Here is a 26062-nt window from a genome sequence, read left to right on the forward strand (position 1 = left end):
GGACACAGAGAGGATGAAAGAGGCCTAGGGACCCTTCTAGCTTTTAAAAATATATATATTTTTATTGATTTCAGAGAGGAAGGGAGAGGGGGAGAGGGTTAGAAACATCAGTGATGAGAGAGAAACATTGATCGGCCGCCTCCTGCATATCCTCCACTGCGGATTGAGCCTGCAACCCAGCCATGTGCCCCTGACCAGAATCGAACCCGGAACCCTTCAGTCCACAGGTCAATGCTCTATCCACTGAGCCAAACCAGCTAGGGCCCTTCTAGCTCTTTCAGCTCCTGATATATATTTGAGGTATAATTCACATACTATAAAATTCACCTTTTTTTTTGCCACTTATTTTATTGGATATCTTGTGCCAGACACATAGCCGCGTTATTTATACATAGCTAAGATCTGGAAACAGCCCAAGTGCCCATCAGTAGATGAGTGGATAAAAAAAACTATGGTACATTTACACCATGGAATACTATGCAGCAGTAAAAAAGGAAATCTTACCCTTTGTGACCACATTGATGAACATGGGGAGTATTATGCTCAGTGAAGTAAGCCAATCAGAGAAAGGCAAATGCCATATGACCTCACTCATAGGTGGAATCCTAAAGCCCCTGGAATCCCCTGAGAGACATGCCCGTTATATGCTGATGAGATGACTGGGAGCACTGGGGCCCCCAGAGCTTCAGGATGGGGGCTGGTGGCCAGGAAGACCAGGGCATGGATGGAGAGGTGGAACTTGCGGGCCCCACCCCGGACCTCCAGAGAGGTGAGAGGGGCTGGACATTGAGTGGAACCACCAATTGCCAATGATTTCATCACTCCTGCTTACATAACGAAATCTCCATTACAAACCCCAAAGCCATGGGAGTCAGTCAGCACCCCAACTCCCCAGCATAGAGGCTTCAGTGCTAGGGACCCGCCCAGACCCCGCCTACGCACCTGTGCGTTTGCATCCCAACTAATGAATCAGTAATAGGAGGAAAGCAGGGTCCTGAGTTCTAGGAGCCGTTCTAGCAAGTGATCGGATATGGAAGCCCCTGGTTATAGCCGGTCGGTCGGTCAGGAGTACAGGTGGCAACCCAGGGGCTTGCAACTGGCGTCTGAAGCAGGGGGTAGGAGGGATGGGGGTGGGGGGGTGGGGGGGGGATACTCTTGTGGGGCTGAGCCCCTCACCTGTGGGATCTGATGCTAACTCTGGGTAATTAGTGTTACAATTAAACTGAATTGTAGGACACCTTTTTTTTTAAACCCTCACCCAAGGATATTTTTTTCTATTGATTTTTTGAGAGGGTAGAAGGCAGGGAAGGGGGAAGAGAGAGAGATACATTGATGTGAGACAGACACATTGATTGTTTGCATCCTGCGTGTGTGCCAACTGGGCCTGGGGATTGAATCTGAAACAGGAGTATGCACCCTTGACTAGGAATTGAACTGGAGACCCTTTGGTGCACCGGCAGAAGCTCCAACCACTGAGCCATAATGGCCAGGGCAGGCTGCCCTTTTTAAAAAAACTGTTTTTGATGTCAGAGAGGAAGGGAGAGGGAGAGGAGAGAGAAATATCAATGATGACAGAGAATCATTGATCAGTTGCCTTCTTCATGCCCCCGCTGGGGACCGAGCCCACAACACAGGCATGTGCCCTGACAGGGAATCAAACCATGACCTCCTGGTTCATAGGTCAACACTCAACCACTGAGCCACACTGGCCAAGCAGAACGGCCATTTTAAAAAATATATATATTTTATTGATTTTTTACAGAGAGGAAGGGAGAGGGAGAGGGAAAGAGAGAAACATCTATCAGCTGCCTCCTGCACACCCCCTACTGGGGATGTGCCCACAACCAAGGTACATCGATTCCTTGACCGGAATCGAACCTGGGACCCTTCAGTCCGCAGTTCGACTGAGCCAAACCGGTTAGGGCAGGACGGCCATTTTTAACCAGAGAGCTGGAGAACTGGTTGGTGTGTAGGGGGACACCCCCACATTTGGCATCAGCAGTGTTGTGAGTAAAGCAGACCCCCCCCCCATACCACAAGCCATGGGGTGGAAGCTGAGTGTGGCTTCCACACGGTAGGAAGGCCCCGCAACTACCCCTGCGCCCAGGCAGCTGACCAAGCCCATAGCAGCCCAGGGAGGAGGCGCAGGCGCCCAGAGGCAGCTCTCAGAACACTCTGCCGTCGAACTGAAATAGCCAGACACCAGCGCACGGGAGGAAAGCCAGAGACGGCACAGGACTTCTTCAGCAACACCACACGATTTCTTGAACTTAAGAAATTCAGTTAAAGGAGAGCAGGGTCTCTACTGAGATCCAAATTAAATCCAGTGCTAGAAACGTCTCAAAACAAAGAGCAAAATGATAGAGCGATCGGAGGGAACTGATTGAAGAAAAGACTAGCCACCCTGACTGGGTGCTCAGTTGGTTAGCGCATCGTCTGGATGCACCAAGGTTGCGGGTTTGATTCCCTGGTCGGGGCACATCCAAGAGTCAACCAATGAACGCATCCACAAGTGCAACAACAAACCATGTTTCTCTTGCCTGGCTGGCGTGGCCCAGGGGTTGAGCGTGGACCTAAGAACCAGGAGGTCACAGTTCGATTCCCCATCAGGGCACATGCCTGGGTTGTGGGCTTGATCCCCAGGAGGGGCCGTGCAGGAGGCAGCTGATCAATGATTCTCTCTCATCATGGATGTTTCTATCTCCCCCTCCCTCTCCCTTCCTCTCTGAAATCAATACAAATAAGTTTTTAAAAATCCATGTTTCTCTCTCTGCCTCAAGTCAATTTAAAAAAAAATTTTTTTAAAATAAAAAAGTGTTCTAAAGTTCTCATCTTATTGGGTGAAGGAGAAGACGAGAAATGGACGGAGCAGTCGGGGTGACTGTGCGCTTAGGGGCAGGACTGTGCCTCTGCTGATCAGAGGAAGGAAATTCATCACGTAACCAAGGGGGGGAGCTCTCGCAACCAAGCCTGGGAACCCAGGAACTGGGGAAGAAAAGATGGACATATTTGACTATGTCAACATTAAAACGTTTTGTGTGACAAACGATGCCATAAATAAGGCCGGCTCAAATGGTGGCGCTGGAAAAAGATTTGTAACATAAATAACAGTCACAACTGCCGCTGAGGAACGTACTGTGCGCTGGGCACCGTGGTCTGTACATTCCAGGTACCAAGTCATGTATGTCCAGAACAAACACGACGAAGTAGGGATGGCGAGGATGAGGGTGACGGCGACGACCTATAGGTGAGCCCACGGAGGCATAACCAGCTTAATGGACTTGCTGAGGTCACATCGCGGGTCCGGGGCGGAGTTCTGAGTGACCCTTGGCCGCCGGCCCCAGAGCCAGTGCTCTCAATCACTTCTGAGCAATTCAGCCAAAGGCCAATGGACACTATATAAAGAGCTTTTACGGACTGACCTGAACAAGACAAACAACTGATACAGAAATGGACTTAGCCTATAAATAGACCATCGATAGGCAGCCACCACCAAATGGCCAGTGCACATACTAAAAGACCCTCACGTCCAACCAAAGTCAGGAAAGTGCCAATGGAAGAAGCAATGGGACCTCCCTACGCATCCATGAGTGACACGGACAAAAACAAGCGGCAACAGCAAATGCTGCCAGGAATATGGAGGAAAGGGCACGCTCGCTCACACATGTGAAGGTTTGCAGCCATTGCGGAAAGCAATCTGGCAACATCTGCTACAATTGAAACTAAACAAACCCTTTGACTCATTAATCCCACTTCTGGGAATCTGTCCCAAAGAAATAAAAGGACCACTAGTTAAGGATAAGGATATTTATTGGAGCTCATGTGTGTGTGTGTGTGTGGGGGGGGTGGCGAGGAGGGGGGAGCAACAAAGCAAATGCCCATCTAAAGAAAAAGGGGAAGATGGAATGGATTATGCTATATCCTCCTAACACACATTTTTAAAAAATATATATTTTTATTGATTTCAGAGAGGAAGGGAGAGGGAGAGAGAGAGATAGAAACATTAATGATGAACCCGGCAGGCGTGGCTCAGTGGTTGAGCATGGACCCATGAACCAGGAGGTCACGCTTTGATTCCTGGTCAGGACATATGCCCTGGTTGCAGGCTTGATCCCCAGTGTGGGGCGTGCAGGAGGCAGCCAATCAATGATTCTCTCTCATCATTGATGTTTCTGTCTCTCTCTCTCCCTCTCCCTTCCTCTCTAAATCAATTTAAAAAAATATTTTTTAAATGTGGTGGATCCATACAATGGAATATTATAAAAAGGAATGAAGTGTTGACACATCCTACAATGTAGGTGGACCTTGAAAGAATGCTAAGCAAACAAAGCCACATGAAAGGCCCCATGTTTTATGATTCCAATGATACGAAATGTTCAGAACAGGTAAATCCTGAGAGACAGAAACCAGATTAGTCCCCGGATCAGGGAAGAGGGAATGGGGCGTAACTGCTTGGTGAGTATGGGGGCTCCATTGGGGGTGATGAAACTGTTTGGAACTGGATAGAAGTGGTGGTTGCAAACATTGTGAATGGACTAAATGCCACTGAATTGTTCACTTTAAAAATGGTTCATTTGATGTCATGTAAATTGCACCTCAATATTTTTTTAAAAGGACCTTGAGGAATTTTTGCCCAAGGGTGTAATGTTTGGAGCAGCTGAGCCCCTTGGTAGTGTGAAGAGGCAAGCAGATGAAAGGATGGCGGCGCAGAAAGACGGAAAGAACGTGGCTTTTGGCGCGCTCTGGGAATGGGATCTCTGTACTTCTGATGATGCAATGTAGTAAGTAAATGCCTTCTTTTCTCACAACCATTTCTAGTGGGGTTTTCTGTTACTTGCAGCCTAATTGATATGGACTTCAAGGTTCTGTAAAAGGAAGGCAAAGACATTTCAGTTTATAAATAGCTCATGTAGAAGAATTCTCAATAGTAGTTAATTCTCAGGGTTAGACATGGTGTGTGTGTGTGTGTGTGTGTGTGTGTGTGTGTGTGTGTGTGAGGGGGGGGGGCGGTTCCCAAATGAAGCCCAGTCTCAGCCTCCCTGTTGTGTCTATAGCCAGTCTTAGGATTACAAAATCAGGGTGGACTTGCTTTAGGTGCAATACTGAAATAATTATAGGCTTGTCGGCTCTGAGAACTACAGGCAAGATGGAACCTCTGGCCACACCATTGAGAGCGTGTGTGGCTTCCCTTGGGATTCGAGAACTTCACGTTGAACACCGAGATGCCACCAAACATTGTAGAAAAGCCGCCCTTTCTCTGTGCGAGGTGTCAGTTCTCCGTGGTGGAGGTGAGCGCTTCCCTTTTCAAAGTCGGGGTGACTTTCCTGTATCACGCAGCTGTGACTGGGGGGAAGCAGAGAAAGGGTGGTTCTCTCTCCACTTCGCCTGTCCCTCACCTCTTCGTGGTTCCGGAGAGCCCTGCCTATGCGGCTCCTGCTCTACACGCACACAGAAAGGTTTCAGGAAGGGGTGATGGGGCTGGGTGGGGTTTTTTGAGGACATGTAAAGGTTAATGTTAGGGATTAGTACTTGAAGGGTTGGATTTGATCTTGCTCTCACTGTGTTTCTTGGCAGTTAGGCGTAAGTCGTTGTGTAATGTGTAAACTATGGAAATAAATGACTGAAGTCGCCTCGGTAAAAACCTGTTCCAGGGCGGATGGATGAAGGGAAACAGATCCTTTATCTGTGCTCATTAAGGTGCGATGTTTGCAGGTAAAGGGGGCAGGGAAGTGTCCGCCACGACAATGAGCGGAGGTTGGTTCCTCTGAGACTCTCTTGGGGCTGTGGAATGGCATTCCTCTCTTGTCTTCACATCTTGGTGGTGGTTTTTTCCACTCAGCTGGGAATTCAGAATAGTCAATGGGTCTTGTCTAGAAAGAGGTGAGCTGTTTATCCCAGAAGACTTGACTCGCCTGGAATGTGAGGTATTTCCAAAACAATGAGTAAATGGGCTAAAATAAAAGAAGAAACAAAATGCAAAACCCTGCTGACTTTCAGAGGCCCCGGGGATGAGGACACTGAGTGAAGTCTAACCCAGGCCAACCGCCTGGCGGGGGGGCGCGGGCCCTGCTGGGGGCCAGCTGCAAGGAAAGGAAGAGGAAAGAGGCATAAAACCTTGTTCTCTGAGATTTTTCCCTCCAGCTACTCTATGTACTTTGAAATCTGTTACTTCCTTAGCTTTTCTATAGACTCAAGGGGATAATTAAAATACACAAGAGATTGGGCCCTCGCTGGTTTGGCTCAGTGGATAGAGTGTTGGCCTGTGGACTGAGGGTCCCAGTTTCGATTCCAGTCAAGGGCATGTACCCCAGCCCCCAGTCGGGGCAGGTTTGGCAACCAGTCAATGTGTCTCTCTCACATAGATGTTTCTCTCTCTCTCCCTCCCTCCCTTAAAAAAAAAAAAGCAACCAATGAATGCAAAAATAAGTGAAGCAACAAACCGATGTTTCTCTCTTCACCCCCCTAAAACCAACCAATCAATCAATCATTCAATCAATCAAGAGAGAGAGAAGCACCAGCAAATGCTTTCATATCATTTGATGAGGAAAGTTTTCCTAGATATTCTGGCTCCATGTGACCAAAACATCAACTACAGGACTTGTGACATTACGGGTTGAGGACGAGGGGAAGAAATTTTGTAAATTACCACTTCTCCTTTTGAGTTATGAAATATAGTATGGGTTATGAGTAATATATCCTTTTGAGACTTAAATAAGAACCAAATCTATATTTAAAACATTGGGGGGGAAATGAGTTGGCAACCTTGGTTTTGTGATAATGCGATAATTCGATTCCTCCTGGTTTATTGCACGATCTCTTTTAATACTGTACAAAGACTATCCTAATGCTTCATACGTATACGCATAGCCATATAAATGAGAGAGTCTCTTAAGCAGTTTAAGGAATTTGGATATTGAGTAAATATAATATAAAGAATGAATGGGTGCCCTGGCCTGTGTGCTCAGTGGTTAGAGCATTGGCCCGTGGACTGAAGGGTCTCGGGTTCGATTATTAGTCAATGGCATGTACCTGGGTTGCAGATTTGATCTCCAGCCTCCAGTTGGACAGGTGTAGGAGGCAACCAATCAATGTGTCTCTCTTACATCAATGTGTGTTTTTTTCTGTCTTCCCCTCCCTCCCTTCCACACTCTCTAAAATCAATGGAAAAAATATCCTCGGGTGAGGATTAACAACAAAACAAAAAACAAAAAGAATACTGTAAGGTTTCCCATAAGAATGGGTAGAATTAAAAGAATTGACATCCTGGCTGGTGTAGCTCAGTGGTTGTGTGCCAACCCATGAACCAGGAGGTCATGGTTTGATTCCCAGTCAGGGCACAAGCCAGGGTTGCAGCCTGATCCCCAGTGGAGGGCGTGCAGGAGGCAGTGATGATTCTCTCTCATCATTGATATCATTGATGTTTCCCTCTCTTTCTCCCTCTCCCTTCCTCTCTGAAACCAGTAAAAACATATTTTAAAAAAATGAACTGCTACACAAAATAGCATAGATGAATCTTTCATTATTTATTTATTTATTCTTTTATATTTAGATTTTTAATGTTATGTATGTAATCTGACCACATTTATGATGTTCCCCAAATTTGTGTTTGATTTAAATGAAAAAACATCTCATTACTCATTTAATTGCTTTTTTTAAAAAAATATATTTTATTGATGTTTTACAGAGAGGAAGGGAGATCGATAGAGAGTTAGAAACATCGATGAGAGAGAAACATCAATCAGCTGCCTCCTGCACATCTCCTACTGGGGATGTGCCCGCAACCCAGGTACATGCCCTTGACCAGAATCGAACCTGGGACCTTTCAGTCCGCAGGCCGACACTCTATCCACTGAACCAAACCGGTTTCGGCTTAATTGCTTTTTTAATGATGAGCAGTCAATAGTTGAATACTCATAGATGAATCTTTTAATGTTGAGTAATGAATTCAGACTCTAGGTCAGCCCATTTATAGAAAGTTAAAAACCATGGAAAATGTAATAATCTATGATGATAAAGGTCGCAAAAGTGGTTACCTTTGGAGAGAGTATGCTCCAAGGAAGGGGTACGAGGTAAGTCGTCTGGGGTCCTAGAATGTTCTAGATTTTGATAAGGATCATTATTATACAGCAGCATAAGCATGAAAAGGTACCCACTGGTCTAAGGTACCTATGACACCAGCATCCACTAAAAAAGAACCTGGTGGCTTCCCCAACCGGATAGACATAATCACCAAAATTAGTCTTTTTCTCTTACTCAAAAACATGTCAAAAACTGCTCAAGGGAGGCATCCAATGTGTTTACAATAAACATAGCTTCCAAATCTCTGGGCCCCCGAGAAGCCGTACAAAAAAGACTGCATATCCTACTAATACAATTCTCTCCTCTAAGTAGTCACAGGCATGGACATCTAGCCACCTCATTCAAAACAAGAGATGATGAAATGCGTGAGTCATGAAAATTAAATATAGTGCCTTCACTTATTTTGGTGTTGCTCACTTCCCCTTTTGTCTGTGTGTAAGGAGGTGCTGTCAATAGTTCATGGGATCATGACACATTCAAGGAAAATATTTCACCCTGATCACGCGTAGTCAAAATCCCCCTAGCTCATACATATTTGTTAAGAGCCTAGTATGTGAGGTGCTGTTCCAGGAACTGGGGACAAAATGATGAATAGTGATGTAATCAACAAGTCAGCAAAGATAACTTTGGGTGGTATTGCAAAGGAGTGTCAATGTCATAGCAAGTTGGTTGGGCTGGTTGGGAAGGCTGGTCAGGGGAAGGGGGAGCGGCAGGCACTGAGGTTAGAGAGACGGGCGGGGCAGGCTCATGCAGGACATCCTAAGCCACAGCACACATGGGCAGGTAGCAGAGTTGTCAAGGGCCAGCTTTTAAACACAGTGCTTTTTAAAAAAAGGGACCCTCCATAGGGAATACCTTTTTGGAGGTCCACCGAGAGAAGGGCCTTTTTAATATTTCATCTTCTTAGGACACATCCTGTTTCTAATTGGAACAAGGGGGCCCATGGGCCTTAGCCGGCAGTTTGGGTTTTATGCCAAGTGAAATGGGGAGCCAATGAAAAGTGTGAGGTCAGGCATTGAGGATATTTGGCTTATCTCTTTTTATATCTATAATACTAAAAGGGTAATATGCAAATTAGACTGGATATCATTCCAGATGTCCTTCTGGACGAAAGCCAGGGCTGGAGGGAAGCACAGGTCCTGGGTGCCAGAGGGAAGGTGGTGCCGGCAGCTGGGGGAAGGAACGCCTACTCTCTCTCTCTCTCATTATTTCAGAGAGGAAGTGAGAGGGAGAGAGAGATAGAAACATCAATGATGAGAGAGAATCATTGATTGGCTGCCTCTGGCACACGCCTCTACTGGGGATTGAGTCTGTAACCTGGGCATGTGCCCTTGGCCAGAATCAAACCTTTGACTCTTCAGTCCACAGGCCAACACTCTATCCACTGAGCCAAACCGGCTAAGGCAGGAAGGCCTACTCTTGCATGAATTTTGTGCACCGGGCCTCTAGTATATATATTGATTTCAGAGAAGAAGGAAGAGGGAGAGAGATAGAAACATCAATGATGAGAGAAGACACATTGACTGGTTGCCTCCTGCATGCACCCAAACCAGGGCTGGCGGTCAAGCCTGCAATCGAGGTAAGCGCCTTTGACTGGAATCAAACCTGGGACCCTTCAGTCCACAGGCCGATGCTCTATCCACTGAGCCAAACCGGCTAGGCTGGCTTATGTATTAAAAATATATTTCGGCAATAGTATGGAGACAAGAGTGGAATAATTTAGAAAAATGATCATAGCTAATAAAAATGGTGTAATAAATATAACAATAGATCTGGCTAATTGTATATATGAACTTCAAATGACCTTATCTTAAAATAAATTCAAATATATTATTTTTCAAAAAATTACTTCTCACCCAGCCAGTGTGGTTAAGTGGTTGAGTGTTGACCTATGAACCCAGAGGTTGTGGATTCCTGGTCAGGGCACATGCCCTGGTTGTGGGATTGATCCCTGGTGGGGGGTGTGCAGGAGGCAGCCGATTGATGATTTTCATCATTGATGGTTTTCTCTCTCCCTCTCCCTCCCTCTCTGAAATCAATTTCAAAGCATTTTTTTTAAAATTACTTCTCTGGCATACCAGAAGCTAACTCTTTACCTATGACAAGGGTGGGGAACACCTGGCCCGCAGGCCATCTAAGGCCGTGAAATCATTTGGTCTGGTCCTGCCAAGGCATTAGCGGTGAGTTAATTAAATGTTTGACCATATATAGCAGGCTAATTTTTTTTGTTAGTTGTTAATTATTTTTAAATAGTTCTTTATTGTTGAAAGTATTACATGTCTCCTTTTTTCCCCCCATTGACCCCTTTCAGCCCACCCCCGCCCCCCACCCCAGGACCTCACTGCCCCATTGTCTGTGTCCATGGGCCATGCATATATGCATACAAGGTCCTTGGTTGACTAGCAGGCTAATTTTTAAGCTGATAATTTTGCATGGCCCCCAAATGATGTTATATCCAAGTGGCCCTTGGCAGAAAAAAGGTTCCCCACCCCTGCCCTGAGGTCTGTATTCTGAGCAAGCACACGGGTGTTAGGACTGGAAAAGAACCATTTTGGCTGAGCTTGAGACGGTTTGGCAGGCGGCTCATTTCCATTTGTGACGGTCTAGTGCCACCCCTTGACCCTTCCATTCCTTGCACATTTATGCCCAAGGATACAACTATGGGCTCTGCTTGCAATGTCAGCCTCACATTTACTATTCTTAAGGTTCAATTACGTAAACATCAAAGAAATACAATCCTAAATAGTGAGACACCACTGTTACCCAGCAAATCAACAAAAAGATTTTAAAATTTTTAAAAACTTCTATTGATTTCAGAGAGGAAGGGAAAGAGAGAGGTAGAAACATCAATGATGAGAGAAAAATCATTGATCACGCTGTACACAGAGGATGCGCCCACCACCTGGGCATGTGCCCTGACCAAGAATCGAACCGTGACCTTCTGGTTCATAGGTCAATGCTCAATTACTGAGCCAAGCCGGCCGGGCAGCAAAAAGTTTTTAAAAGTAAGATCGCTTCGCATTGGAGAGGATGGGTGCAGGACAGCGGACATTTGCCAAGGCCTCTTGACATGCACGCAGTGGCAGTTTGCATCTAGAGCAGTGATGGCGAACCTGTGACACGCGTGTCAGAGGTGACACGCGAACTCATTTTTTTGGTTGATTTTTCTTTGTTAAATGGCATTTAAATATATAAAATAAATATCAAAAATGTAATCTTTGTTTTACTATGGTTGCAAATATCAAAAAATTTCTGTATGTGACACAGCACCAGAGTTAAGTTAGGGTTTTTCAAAATGCTGACACGCTGAGCTCAAAGGTTCCCATCACTGATCTAGAGCCTTAAAAATGGTCTTCATGTCCTTTGATCTGGTAAACATGCTCCTGGGAATGTACCTTAAGGAAATCATTGCAAGTGTGGGAAAGCTTTGCGGGAAATAGTGGTGCAGTCTATGCATGTCTGGGAGAGAGCAGGTGAACGGCCACTTACACCGCCTGCAACTAGGAGGCTTTACGAGTGGGGCATCGGGCTTTGGGAAATTCTGTAACTTGCCAGGGTTCACACAGCTGGTACAGGATAGCACCATATTCAAATCCAGACGTGTTTTATTCCAAAACCCATGCTTTCAATCATGATGCTGACATAGAAACAAGTATTTTATCAACTGGCACAAAAAGGCCAACCAATTCTCGTACCATCAAGTTATTCACAAGCGTAGCAACAGATGACGAAGGCGGAATAAGAGCTACGATTATTTTTGTGCCCGGCCGTGTCTGCTGGCTTTCGGCACCACGCTGCCCTTCTGGGCCATCCTCCTACTTGGCGCTTACAGCCTGCACACGCCACGCCCCACACTCCCGGCCAGACGGCTTCCTGCTCTGTACCGTCGTTTCTTGGCACTGGCACGAGATCAGAGGTTGGTGAAAGCACAGAGGTACTTCCCTTCAGTAGTGGCTTGGCAGAGGCAGCCACAGTGGAGGATGCCCGAGGAGGGCTGCGGGCTGCGGCGGTGATGCCGCAGCAGTACTGGAGGAGGCGACTCAGCCTCCGAGTGGAGCAGCGGGCTCCACCAGCTCCGTGGAGAATGGGGGCTGGAGGCTCCAACACAGGGGCAGGAAGGGGCAGCTCCCTGACCTTCGACTAATAGCCCTTTCCCTTGTGCCTCCCAAGTGGCCTCCCTCCATCCCCCTTTTGGCCTTTTGGTTCTTTTAACAACTTTGGAACCAATTTCTGGCATTCAATCCATCTCCACTTGAATTATCTGGAGTGTTTTCTATTTTCCTGTCTGGCCACGAACTGACATACTCTGCATCTGCAGCAAAAATTATATACTTAAAAAAAAATCCTCACCCGAGGATAGTTTTCCATTGATTTTTTAGAGAGAGGGAAAGACAGAGAGAAATAACAACGTGAAAGAAACACATAGATTGGCTGCCTCCTGCACGTGCCCTGACCAGGGCCCGGGTTGGGGAGGAGCTTGCAATTGAGGTACCTGCCCTTGACCCCTTGACTGGAATCAGACCTGGGACCCCTTGGCTATCCACTGAGCTAAACTGGCTAAGGCAAAAAATTATATACATGTTTACTAGAATAACATTAGTTAGAATGACATTCTGGCCTGGCTGGTGTGCCTCAGTGGTTGAGTGTCCACCTATGAACCAGGTCAGGGCTCATGCCCAGGTTGCAGGCTTGCCCCCCAGTAGGGGGCCTGCAGCAGGCAGCTGATGGATGATTCTCTCTCATCACTGATGTTTCTCTCTCTCCTCTCTTCCTCTCTGAAAAAAAAAAAAAATACTGACATTCTTATTTTTATATGAGGAAGAAATAGGCTATAAGTACTTGCTTTTCTTCTGCAGGGAGCAAAATATCTTTGCATTTTTATTTCCTTCATATATGGTAAGAAAAATTGTCTAAGTTATACAAGTAACTTGGCAAATAAAAGATTTATTAACTCAGGATATAACTTTTTTATGGGACAAACTACCAAGTGTCTTAGCATCACTTGTCAGATATTTGACAGCAGCTATAACACAGAGATTGCACAATTTTAACAACCGTAATAAATATGGTCAGTTGATAGCGGGCTCCAAACTTCCTCTGGCTCTTCCTGAGAAAGGTTTGATGACTGACTATGATCCATTAAGAAACATCTAAATGGGAAGAAACACAGAAGTATTTTTATGAGTGTCATTTAGGTGTTGTTTTTTTTTAAATAGAAAATGCTCAGATAAACTAAAGAACTTAAGGTTTAACTGTATTGCTAAAAATCAACACATAACATTCTTGAGCAGTTCAGATGAATAGGACTATAGAAAAACCTATTTTTAAGGGCCACAAATTCATCTCCTAAATTCATTTTCTCCCTTTTTGAAAAAAGCAATTTTATGCCACTGAGCACAACAGACTTGGAAGTTATTAATGAAAGTTAAGAACACGTCGGCTTATTTTAATATGTCTATTTTGGACCAAAGGACAGAAAACCCCCCACAATATTTAGGTTTACTAAAACTACTAATTCATGATCAGAATAAAAATATTTACCTTGTATTTAAATTCAAAAGAGAAGCAGAAGTAATTTACATGCATATTTTATATATAAAGACATTGGGAAGAATATATACCAAAATGTTAACAGTGATACTCTCTCTTGGTAGTGAGATTTCAAGAGATTAAGAACTTTGTTTTTTTTGCTCTTGCAAATTTCTCTTTTTTCCTTAGGGAACACTTATGTCTTAGGTAACTAAAAAAGGAGAAGTAAAAGCAATTGATACTCAAGCACCACATTAACCAAGGCCTTTGGAAATGTAGTGTCTCACTTGCTTCAGTTTGAAAAGCAAGACTTTAGGAGGAAGCTGGAGAGCAGGCGGCCCAGGTGTACAGCCAGAGCTGGCCCAGGGTCAGTGACTGGCTAGAGGCCACATGGCCGCTTGGTGCAGAGCTCAGAGGAGAGCCATGGCCTCTTCATTGCTGGCCTGGGACTCTCTTATAAAAAAAGTAAAATATAAAAAATATATGCAGTCACATGTGAAAACACAGTGATCTCCAGAACAAGTCTGGCTCAATGTCAAGACCCTGGAAATAGAAATGGCGTCAGGCTGGTGAGAGTGCAGGTAACTGCGGGCAGCTTTACCTTCAGAATCTCACAGGGCGCGGCGTCTGCGGGCACGGGGTTCCCACGGTGCTTTGAGTACTCACTTATAAAGACGGACGCTTCATCTACGCTACAGCATCAGAGAGAAAAAGAAGGGCACGAGGAAAGCTTTGGGGGTGGGAACTATGCTCGCTAACGGGATTGTGGTGAGGGCGTCACCGGTGTAGACATATGTCAAAACTCATCCGATTGCATGTCTGAAATACGTGCAGCCGGCTCTATACAGATCACGCATCAAAAATAACGCTCGCTCACAAATGACAGCAAGTGATTATGGTTGGACCCCAGCGATACACAAGCAGAAAGAGATCCGTGCTGTGGTCAGGAGAGAGGCACGCCTCCCATGTGATCAGCACAGCTAGGCGGAGGGAGGGATAGGCCCAGGAGGCATGTTAATCCCTTGCCTTTCTTCAGGGTCACCCCGTTTCTTCTCTCTCCTTTTCACTTTACAGATCTGCTCCCAACCTTATCCCAGGAGAAGCTTGTTGTTTCCAAACTTGTGGATGCTGGAAAATTAGATAACCAAGCTTGGCCAACATTATGATACATGAGCCATCGACTCTGAGCAAACGCTAAGAACTAAAGCGGTCATGCAGGGTTTCAGAGCGGAGCTGAGAGACACCTACTTTGGAGGCTCAGGCAGCTTGTTTGTCTGATTCCCAGTGCATGTTCCAAGGGATGGGCTACAAGACAATTGACTTCTGGGTACGGGTAGTAACGCCACAAGGTAACGTTTGGAGCCTTGAGTTACAACCAAACAGCTCTATAATTGTTTGATGTTTTCCTCCAAATTAAAGATACAATTAAGGACATTCTATGGTAAGCTTTGTTTTTTTTTTAATTGACTTACCTTACTTCATTTGCCAAATAGTTTACCAGGTCAGTGATGTTGTTGGTGTTTATCAGGTGCAGTTTCAACACTTGAAAGTATTTTGTCTTTGCCAAAATCCCAAACTCCTTCTTATTTCTGATATTATTCAGGACCAGATTTTGAATCTATAGAATGACAGGTATCGTCATATTAACAACGTGTTAAATGCCAAGTCCTAGTTAATTCTGAAACATTTCTGACAAGCAGGAGTGAGACTGTCATCGTGATGTAACGCACTCCTTTGTGAGGGGGTGGGCCGGGGGGACGGGGACTGCGTTGGCCCATTTCAGTACTATATACAATAAATAAGTAGGAAGTAATTGTGGTTAAGCACTTTGGGACTTTTAAAAAAGCACAGCAATAAACAAGATAGCCAGGGTCCCTGCTATTAAAAAAATGTATAGGTTTTAATAAAAGCAAATGAATAGTATGTATTAATGAAAAGATTGAGACAGTAATTTTTCGCTTCATCCAGGTTTCAGGAAAATGATTACCTTCTAATACCTAATTTTTCATAACAAAAAGGAGATGAAATTTTCTCTTACTTGATGTGAAAACCCTGCCAGCTGGCCAGTACTCATATGCTCCTCCAATTGCTGTAAAATGACCTGAGGGCTGCACGAGTTCAGAAAGGTCTAGAGAAACAAATCAAAACATAGTTGACGGAAAAGCATAATTACTACTCATGTCTGTCCAATCTGTAAAGTATTCCCTTTTTAAATTTGAAATATCTTAAAGGATTTCTATTATAGGAAAAAATGTCTCTGTCAACCAAAAATTATTGAAATAAGGTAAGAAGCATTTTACAAAAATGCCCATTCCAACCGTAAGAGCTGTTTAATAATAGGCATGTTGTCATTCTAAGTGCCAAAAGGAATCTATTTAAATACTAGCACTCAGAAGAGCAGCAACAGATGAGGTTATGAATAGTCAGGAAAGCACACAGTCAAAGATAAGCACAGACGGCTTTGAAAAAAATAAAACGATCAGAACAAACAACAAATGAAACATTTCCAGATGCTTTGTTCTACTTGTTCTGTGTTACAGCGGGAATGAGAGTTTTTTTGTTTGGTTTGGTTTGTCCTCACCTGAGGATATTTTTCCATTGATTTTTTAGAGAGAGTGGAAGGGAGGGGGAGAGACAGAGAGAGAAACAGTGATGTGAGAGACACACTGACTGGTTGCCTGCCGCACACTCCCCGAACCAGGCCAGACAGAGATTGAATCTGCAACTGAAGTACATGCCCTTGAATGGAATCGAACCTGGGACCCTACAGTCCGAGGGCCGGTGGTCTAACCACTGAGAAAATGGCAAAAGTTATTTTTTTTTTTTTAAGTTTTGTCCTTAGAGTCCTTGCGGCTCCCTTTGTGGCACCCACACACAGACCTGACTCTCCGCTCTCTTCTACCTCCCTCCTCCAATCACAAAGCCAAGCTGCCCTCCTGGTAGTCTTCTCCTCCAGTTCATTTTCATTCATGGCTACCACCTACTTTGGGGATTGATCCCCTCACGCTTTCCTGGCCTCTCCACAAGGTTGCTGCGCATGGATTTAGCGAGATACTAGCTTCCCCAGAGTTTCATTTCTTTTTTTCCCTTTTCTTTATTGATTAAGGTATTACATATGTGTCCTTATCCCCCATTGCCCACTCACCCTCCTAGAGTTTCATTTCTTGACACCTCTTTCCTCCAGTCAAGCTGAAATGGATTATTCCTTCTGAAGTATTTCACTTTACTCTTCTGGGAAAACTGACTGTTCCCTACTGACAAAGATGCACTCTTAAGACTTCCCTCAGACTAGCCTCCATCTAGCTTCCAGTCTTACCTTCCACTAACCCCCCACCCCTACCCCCACCCCACAATCCTGCCCTGTCCACACTGATGTGCCCCTGCTCTGCTGGTTTGGTGAAAAGAACACGCAACCTTTCTCGGGGACATGCAGTTCTAAGACCTTCCATTTCTTTGGCAGCCCCAGAGCATACTTTCCCGGATACCTTGATATGCTGGTGTCTTTTCTCTGAGTGGGGCAGGAGCATGAGACAGGCTAACGCAAAAGCTGGAAGCTCTAACTGGACATACTGCCTGGCGACTCCAACCATGTCGAGATCATCCGAAACGGGACATCTTGGAGAGAGCGCACGATTAGTCACGAGATGACACTGTCCGAGTCCCTTGTTTCTAGTGTTCCCCACTTGTTACTTGCCTATGCTTTCAGTAATCTTAAGACACTGAAGTGCTGTGCATAACACCTGCTTAGCAGCGAGCAACTCATGTCTGCTATGGCGTTCTTCCTGCAGTCAAAGGATCTACCCACAGGAATGCAGACCACTGGCTGCTGCTATGATTATGTCTGAAAGCCTCCACATAAAGACAAACATCCTATGAGACAACACTGTGTCTGTCACTCAGGGTAGTCACAAACGGTACTCTATACTCACACTGAAACTGGGGACCAATAGCATATCCGGTTACCAGTGGTACCACACATGGAAAGTAGATATTATAAAAATAAGAGATATTTAATTTAAAAGCAAGTGGTATGTTTACCTTCCCAAGAAAAAGAAACTACCCCGTAACAGATATCTATTAAAAAGGAATTTCACAAGCAATAAATGGGATTTTTTTTTTTTTTTTGGTAGGAAAACAAATATTTCACTTACTCGAGAATAGCAATGAGACTCTCACAACAATCTGATAACTGGCTGGGGCTTAAAGGACAAGAGGCTGAAAATAAACAAACAAAAAAATGTAGACACATGCACAACCACAAAACGCGACCCTCCATGGCCCAGAGGAGGGGACATTACCTGAAAGCAGCGGGACCTGGACCACACGCTGCCAGGCCTTGCTGAAGTAGGGCACCTGTGGGAACACGTGTGTCAGAACGCACGCCTGGGCTAGCAGAGGCTACTGGGCAGTCACAACACGCACACCCCGAGCTCACATGCTGGATGCTCAACCAAAGTCCTCAACTGATACCTCTGTGTTTGAGGTGATTAGACTGTAGGATAATTTTTCAGCAGCCCTGGCCGGGTAGCTTAGTTACAACAAATTAACATTTCTCTCTCAAAAGCAAGCAAACAAACAAAAAAACCCCAAAACCCTACTTAGTTGTACATTTAAAAGGGTGAATTTTACATGTGAATTATAAATTTTTTTTTATTGTTAATTCTCACTTGAGGATATTTTTCCATTGCTTTTTAGAGAGAGTGGAAGGGAGGGGGAGAGGCAGAGAGAGAGCAACATCAATGTGAGAGACACATTGATTGGTTGCTTCCTGCATGTGCCTTGACCAGGGCCAGGGACCAAGCCTGCAACCGAGGTACGTGCCCTTGACTGGTATTGAACCCGGCACCCTTCAGCCCGTGGTCTGAGGCTCTATCCACTAAGCCAAACTGGCTAGTGTGTGTGTGTGTGTGTGTGTGTGTGTGTATCTTAATTAAAAAAAAAATGAGATCTATATGTGTTGATATGTAACAATCTGGACGACACCAATGCATTATATATTTTTATGTGATAATGATGATGTGGGTGCACAACTTATGAAATTTAGAAAAAAATGACGTGGTCTCTGACTTTAAAGATCTTCAAAGTCCACGAGGGGTGGTCGAACGTGTAATTAGGGTAAATGGTGCTCTGACAACCATCACAGGTGAGTCAGCGCTTTGAGGTGTGACGCACGGGGCCTGGAGAACTGGGGACAGTGAGGTCCTGGAGGAGGTGACATCGGAGCTGAGTGTTCCGAGTGTGAGCACCACTGTCAGGAACATCCTCCCACAGCAGATCAGCTCTGTCCTTTATTAAGGAGACAATCACTAACCGGGCGTGCCCAGGAGTCACCAGGCCAGAGAGTATAGAGATTAAATTCTATAAAACTTACTTAAAAAAAAAATTACATACCTGCCACAAAGAATGGATGCTAGAAATGGCTGTTAAAACTTTCCTTAGATAAGGAATCTGTGGGAAAATAAACAAAAAACAAAATGTTCCAAAGATCACCAAAACAGAAAATTTCCACATGAGATACCGGATTCTTTCAAAGGGAGTATCAGTCAAATTCATCTTCCCTGAGAACCGCCGGAGCAGTGCGCTTACACATCCACGAACATCAAACCAGGCCAGGGAGCCCCCCCTCCCTGTTTCCTGGGAGATCTGCATCATTCTGAGTCTGCACTTTCCCTGGCCTCACAGGAAGTCCTGAGCCAGGGAGGGTGACGTTTGCAGCATGCATCCGTTCAGTAGCGAGCACCGCCGGCAGCGGCTGAAGCGCCGCCGGGCCAGAGCTGGAAACGACACTGCAGGGGAGGGCACCAAGTCTTACCATGTTGAAGCCAAGAAGCTTTTGCAAGAGTCCGTTCCACAGCTGCAGGTCATAGATTTTGTATTCTAAACAAAGCTCAGTCACCAGTCTCACTGCCTACAGGAGAGAGAAAAGTCGTACTGCTCTCCGGCACCTGATAATCAAACCACCTCTGCCAAAGGCATCCGACCCACCTGGGCTCCGGCTGCCTCGGACACTAACTTCCCACAGACAACGAGGAGGAGGTGAAGCTCTACCCCCTCCTACCCAGGGCCATCTCTTCTCTCGTCCAGACGAGGAGAGACAGGCCTGGGGAAGGACGCTTTCTCGTGAGGGGGATGGCCTTGGCCTTCAGGAAGAGAGGTAAGACGCCCAAGTCGCCCCGTCACCCGCCAGGACAGGACAGAAGAAAAGCTCTCCCAGCGGCAGACTGGCCCGGGAATAGTTCCTCTGGTTTTGTCTTTCAGGAAGCTGAGGTGACGGGTGACTCGGTGTACATACCATGGACTCGTGGCTGTGGTTTTTCCACAGACCCTTAATCATGCCTTCCTTAGGACTGTTGCAAAATAATTCATAGGTGATGGGGATATTCAACATCTCAAAAGACGCCAGGAAAGTTATACATTTCAAGTAAGACCTGGAAAACAGAGGCATTCACAGTAAACATTCTCTTAGGCCATGTTTACACGTAAAATAAAAGCCACCATCTGGATAAATTAGGCCTGTTTGTTTGTAAATGCCTATTCTAGGTTTCTGAAAAGATCCACTGAATATAATATTAGGAAGACATCAGTGTGAGCAAGAGGCAGAAAACATTCAGTGTCTAAAGGTCTCGCAGGAGCGAGGGGAAGGAGAGCTTCTCACAGGCCTGTTTCCCTGTTGCCACCATGTCAAGGACACCCAAGGTCCGTTTCCACGCCTCGCGAATGCCCTCTTCCAAACCACAGCCCTGCCAGCTACCCTCCCAAACAACGACCTGCTGCTGTTTCTTCTTGTTGTTGCCTATTTCTTAGCGCGATTTAAAAAGTCTACTTACTTGACTTCTTCGATGGGCTTTTTGAAGAGCGATTCTATAGTTTCCTTGTCAGCCAAATACAGGAGACACTGAAGAGCCCGTGTTCTGTGGGCAAAGGTTAACTGACCCATATCTAATGTCTGTAAAACCAAACATGTTTGGGGAGTTGCATGTTTGCATGCTGTGCCTGAGTCAAAACTCAGGTAACACAAGCAACGTCATTTTAAAAACATTTAAAGTCAATCTCCGTTCTGAGGGAGTCAGTAGTGGGCAAAGTGTGGTCCATGGAACCCTGAGGAGTGTTCCTCGAACTCATTCAGGAGGGAACGGTCAAAGCTGTTCTCCTAATAACACTGCTGGTTCAAATCAAGGAAGGGACGCCCCCCTGTGGCGGCAGCCCGCAGTGGCAGCACCGAACATGAGCGATGACCTCCACTCAAGAGGGTTTGATGAAGCAGTAAAAATTAATCTGATTAAACCTCAACTCTTGAATAGATTAAGAGCTCACATTTGAATATTAATTAATTAAAATGAACTCATGAATATTCTGTCTGACAAAATAGGAAGTGTGCGTCAGGCATACTGCAGCGTGATGGTTTTTTCAGGGGAAAGCGTGAGCCACTTTTCCTGGAAAGCCATTTTTGCCTGAAATAATAACTGATATGCATGAAAAAAGGGGAAAATTCCCTCTCACTGTCAAGGACACACCCTCAGCTTCTCACACGTTCCCCCTCTCCTTCCTCCTATCCTTCTAGCTACCCCTTTGTCTCCCTGGGGTCCAATGGCCTCCGCACATTTCTACATGCTCAAGCCTGAAAGCAAAGAGGCCCTGCTGCCTTTAGGAGAAGCAAAAGGGATGGGTCGTTTCAGCTCAAATTCAGTGCGTGACTGGAGGGGAAGCCGGTTGCGCAGGGCCCCAAGGCCAAGGTGGAGTTTTCTCTGGTTGGCCCCTTGCTATCAGGAATGCTGACCAACCAGGGAGTTAGCAACCCTGAGTGTAGATAACCTGTGGGAACTGGCACACTATTCGGTTTGCTAAGCGGGATGTTACAGAAGCCAGCACTACATGGAGTTTGGCAGATATTACAAAGTAAGGCATACTTTGAATAAGTACACAAGTGAGCATTATCTTAATCACCTGTTAATGATATTGAGCATGGCAAGTATGCAGAGAAAAATATTAAGCTGAGATGCAGGACATGAGTTTTGACTAAGTTCCCAGGACTTACAGTTGTAGCTGATGTTGCAAATATAAACAGCATTCTTGAACTATAATCAATCGGACGAGACTGGAGGAGATACAGGACTCTGAAAAAAGTTGTTTAAAAGTTGTTATATTTAGATACACAGAGAAAGTCATTAGGCATCCCAAACAGAGATCTGAAGGGTTATGGGTCAAGGCCATTTTTGCTTCCCCTTTTACCTAGATGATAACACAATAAACAGTCTTCTCATCCATCAAATGGCTAGTTGATCTCTGATCATTTAAATTCTATGTAAGAAATTAACACAAACCATAGCTGCAAAATACACCAACTACTGCACATGGACGATTTTGTTTTCAGTCACAGGATGGGATCAGTGGCACCGGCGTACTGGGCGCGTGTAGGGGGCGTGGAGCTTTCAGCGGGAAAAGGCTGGAAGTTACACAATTGGCATGAAGGAAAAATCCCCTTTGGGCTCCTTTCTAGGGATTCTCTCTCTCCGAGTTGTTTCCACGACTTCCCTGTGGCTAATTTAGTCAGACGTCCTAGGACCTGCCTCATACTTAGCCAAAGGTGCCTCCACCCCCAACACTATGCAAGCACTCAGTGAAGTCCAGAGGCAAGGAGGCCAGGAGGGGGGCAGGCCAGCTCTGTCCGAACCAGGAGAGATTCTTTCCTTGGGCTGGTCCTTCCACGTCCTCTCTCAGACCTCCAGGGCTGATGCAGGGCTTCCTGAGGGACCTGACCTACTTGTGGCCTAGACCAGGAATGGCAGGAAGCTAGCCTGTGTGTCACCACGCCCTCTCCCTCTCCCACGCCTGCGCCAAGCAGCGCTAATGGGTTACCACATTCTTTCTGATTCCGGCCCAGAGAGTCTTCCCAGGAGAGCAAGTCGTGACCAATCAGGCAGAGCACACTGGGTGAGACCGATGTGCCTTCTCTGGTCTGTCTCAGGTTGGAAGGGGGAAGAAACCCTGGTGGCCCATGACTGAGCCAGCCCAGCTCACCAGGCGGAGAGAACATAAAGGGGGCTTGGGCCTAGGTCTCAGCGAACTGGAAGTTTTCCTTTGCCTGAGGGGCAGTCTCTGCTAAAGGTGTTCTAAGAGGCCTCGACATTAGTAGGAACTCGTTCAGAAATTCTGAATCTTGGCTGCTGCTTATTTATTTGCGCTGCAGATACTTATACCTGCTCACAGCCATATATCAAAGAATTGATTCTTCGCAGAGACTGATCCAAGCTCTATCAGGAAAGGGTTTTCAAAACCGACCTCTGACAAATTTACTAGTAAGATTCCGACTGGGCAAGAGGATATGGGTAAATATATGCAAAGAAAGAATACCTTCGCAGTGCTTCATCTTCTTGAAGTTCAAATATTTCTGATGGGTTCTTTGAGAAAGTAAAAAAGGAGAAAAAAAAGTCAAGACTTAATAAAGTTTGTTGAGCTAGATAAAATTGTGGAAAATCTATTAGATGAAAAACCCAATATAAAAATTGTCTACATGCAAGAAATTTCAGTACAATTCACTATTTTTTCTTGCTTAGAAAATGGGTTTACTAACATTCATTCAGTCAAGAAAATATTTGCACATATATGCATGGCCGATGGGCACAGACCATGGGGAGTGAGGTCCGGTGCGGGGGGAGTGGGATGTGTGTGTGTGTGTGGGGGGGGGTTTGGAGGGGGTCAAGGGGGGGGAAAGGAGACATGTATACTACTTTCAATAATAAAGCATTATACCAAAAAAAGGAAAGAAAATATTTACTGAGCACTCACTAGGTGCCAGGCATCGTTCTGGGCACATAGGTTCCCTGAGTAAACAAAACCTACCCTCCCGTCCTCCTGAAGCTACAGCCATTGGGTAATTTTTAAAAGGACTCTGAATTTCAAATGAGTCGCTCACTAATTCAGTATATTTTCATGGGATTTACAAAGCAATGTTTTAGGTGCTGTGTTCGAACCAAGTTCCTGGCCTTGAGGAACTTTTCGGTTTAGAACTCCAAATGTGTAGGTTAAACCATTCTGGTTCCTGAGTCAACCCTGCACTCTGAAGGTGCCTCTGACTCCTCTGTGCCCCCTGAAGCACAGATTTTGTTCTTGGTAAATACTTAGAGGAAACAGTACAGACATTTCTGCATTTGGATTGCTGAATCCCTCCATAAATTTAGATTTAATGATATTATTTCTAAAAAAAGCTGACATTGGCAAACCCACGATAAGAACTTTACAAACCAAACTGGCCTGCATCCTTCCAAAACAGTGTCCGTCAGAGTTAATATAGGTTCAAGTGAGAATTCATGGACATAGACAATAGTGCGGTGAAGGCCTGGGGAAGGGGCAGAGTGAGGTGGCAGGAGTCAATGGGGTGGGGGAAGAGGACATCTGTAATACTTCCAAAAACAAAGATAAATCATAAAAAAAGAATTATCAATAGATGTCAAATTGGGGCATATGCGTGGTGGGGGAGGAGTTTGAAGAGAAACAAAATATACTGTTTCAAAGTACCTCCCTCTAATAATTACAAAAGGAAACATAGTAACTGTGTAATAGAGAAATAGACAATATTTTCACTAAGGTATCTAATTTTTTTTTAAAATAGGTTTATTCCCGTTACACTTTATTTTAAAAAATATTTTCATTGATGTCAGAGAGGAAGAGAGAGGGAGAGTGAGATAGAAACATCAATGATGAGAATCATTGATCAGCTGCCTCCTGCACTCCCCCCACTGGGGATCAAGTCCGAAACCTGGGTATGTGCCCTTGACCAGAATCGAACCCGGAACCCTTCAGTCCATAGGCTGATGATCTAGCCAAGGTTAAGTAAATTAACCTCACCTATTAGGGCAAACAGACATCTGGGCCAAATGTCATACCCTGAGAAGGACATAGTATCGTTTAGGTAGTACTCTGGCCCAAAATGCATAATTCGAATCTTATAATAAGAAGGCATTATACAAATCCAAATTGAGGAGCAGCTTAGGAAATAACTGGATTCTTTTCTTTAAAAATGTCAGTGTCACCAACAACAAGGAAAAGTTATGGAACTGTTCTAGATTAAAAGAGATTACAAATGTAACAAATAAATGTTGCACATAATCCTGAACTTGATCCTGGTCCCAGGAGGAAAACTTGCTATAAAGAACATTATTGGGACAAATGGTTAAATTATAACATGGACTATAGATTCAAGTCTGTTTGTATTGTATCAGTATTATGTCAATATTAAATTATCTGACTTTGATAATTATACTGTGGTTAAGAGAAAAGCCTTGTTCTTAGGAAATGTGCTCGTAACTATTAAAGGGTAAAGGGGGAAGACGTACACAATTTACTCTCAAATGGTTCAGAAAAATATTATGAATATATACATTATGGGGAGAGTAATAAAGCAAATATGGCAAAACGTTGAACTCTGATGGAGCTGGGTGAGGGATAGACAGGAATTCTTTCCTACTGCTGCAACTTTTCTGTATGACTGAAATTACTTCAGAATAAAGTAAATCCGTGAATCTGAGTGTAAGAACAGGCCACTTCCGTTATACCTATACTCACCTGGAATCACCAGCTGAAAGGTAAAACAGTTGCAAAACAATATTTAAGCTGAAAGAAAAAGTGGCCCAGCCGGCGTGGCTCAGTGGGTGAGCGTCCACCTACGAACCAGGAGGTCACGGCTCGATTCCCAACCAGGGCCCCTCCCGGGTTGTGCGCTCGATCCCCAATGTGGGGCGGTCAGGAGGCTGCCAGTCAATGATTCTCTCTCATCACTGATTTTATTTTCATCTTTCTCCCTTTCTCTCTGAAATCATTAAAAATACACGTATTTTTAAAAAAGTAAACAACGTCATTAAAACCCATCAGATACTAGGAGGTACAAAACTGAACAAAGGTTTCTTCTTTTAAGATTCTGTGCTCCTAATTAGAAGGCTCTCCCAGTGTGAGACAACAGATATGAAGGATGCTCTTGAGGACAAACTTACTTCGCCCGGTTTTGTGGATGGGCACAGCCATTTTTTCAGCAACATGTCCCACACTTTTTCCAGATTAATTTCATTGACTTCGGCTATTTCTTTAGCTGCTGCGTGAATATCTAAAATATTCAAGATGAAGAATTAAAAAAAGAAAAGTCCACATTCTCAATGCAAGAGAACTGGGAATCAAAATGATGGCTCTCCTTGGACGACAAGATAGCAAGGGTGCTGTCCTCACCGGGATAGTCCTTGCCAGAGGCATTCTGAGTTCGGAGGCTGATGCTAGGATGTCCGTACAGACTGACGATGAGATGTGCTGGTTTCCCAATCCCCCTCAGATACTCTGCCGCGTCCAGCTTGTGGGCTATGAGCACGGCCTCTGTGCCTGATCGCCGGTACTGAATGCGGAGCTTCTTCAACAGAGCCTCGGCTTTCTCACGCGTTTCATCCTTTAAAAATTCCCAAGCACAGAGAAG

General features: G+C 45.0%; 1 protein-coding gene and 1 long non-coding RNA gene across 4 annotated transcripts in view; one reads left to right on the plus strand and one right to left on the minus strand.

The window, feature by feature from the left end:
* Positions 1 to 5105: 5105 nt before the first annotated feature.
* Positions 5106 to 15042, plus strand: LOC118678380. Its single transcript, XR_004974876.1, has 2 exons — positions 5106 to 5288; positions 14683 to 15042. It is a non-coding gene; the product is annotated as an uncharacterized LOC118678380 (long non-coding RNA).
* Positions 13008 to 26062, minus strand: part of KNTC1 (kinetochore associated 1) — a 64972-nt gene continuing 51917 nt past the window's right edge. For all 3 annotated transcript variants that reach the window (XM_036354010.1, XM_036354007.1, XM_036354009.1), the window contains exons 50-64: positions 25825 to 26035; positions 25596 to 25705; positions 22960 to 23006; positions 21644 to 21722; positions 20436 to 20554; positions 19901 to 20036; positions 19421 to 19516; positions 19000 to 19056; positions 17907 to 17961; positions 17760 to 17823; positions 17094 to 17223; positions 15647 to 15736; positions 15081 to 15226; positions 14210 to 14300; positions 13008 to 13229 (exon numbers count right to left, since the gene is read on the minus strand). In XM_036354010.1, coding sequence (XP_036209903.1) covers positions 13209 to 13229; positions 14210 to 14300; positions 15081 to 15226; positions 15647 to 15736; positions 17094 to 17223; positions 17760 to 17823; positions 17907 to 17961; positions 19000 to 19056; positions 19421 to 19516; positions 19901 to 20036; positions 20436 to 20554; positions 21644 to 21722; positions 22960 to 23006; positions 25596 to 25705; positions 25825 to 26035 — 1452 coding nt within the window. In that variant the 3' untranslated portion in view covers positions 13008 to 13208. The remainder of the gene's footprint in view (positions 13230 to 14209; positions 14301 to 15080; positions 15227 to 15646; positions 15737 to 17093; positions 17224 to 17759; positions 17824 to 17906; positions 17962 to 18999; positions 19057 to 19420; positions 19517 to 19900; positions 20037 to 20435; positions 20555 to 21643; positions 21723 to 22959; positions 23007 to 25595; positions 25706 to 25824; positions 26036 to 26062) is intronic.

This window comes from Myotis myotis, unplaced genomic scaffold, assembly GCF_014108235.1.
Source record: "Myotis myotis isolate mMyoMyo1 unplaced genomic scaffold, mMyoMyo1.p scaffold_m19_p_20, whole genome shotgun sequence".
NCBI lineage: Eukaryota > Metazoa > Chordata > Mammalia > Chiroptera > Vespertilionidae > Myotis > Myotis myotis.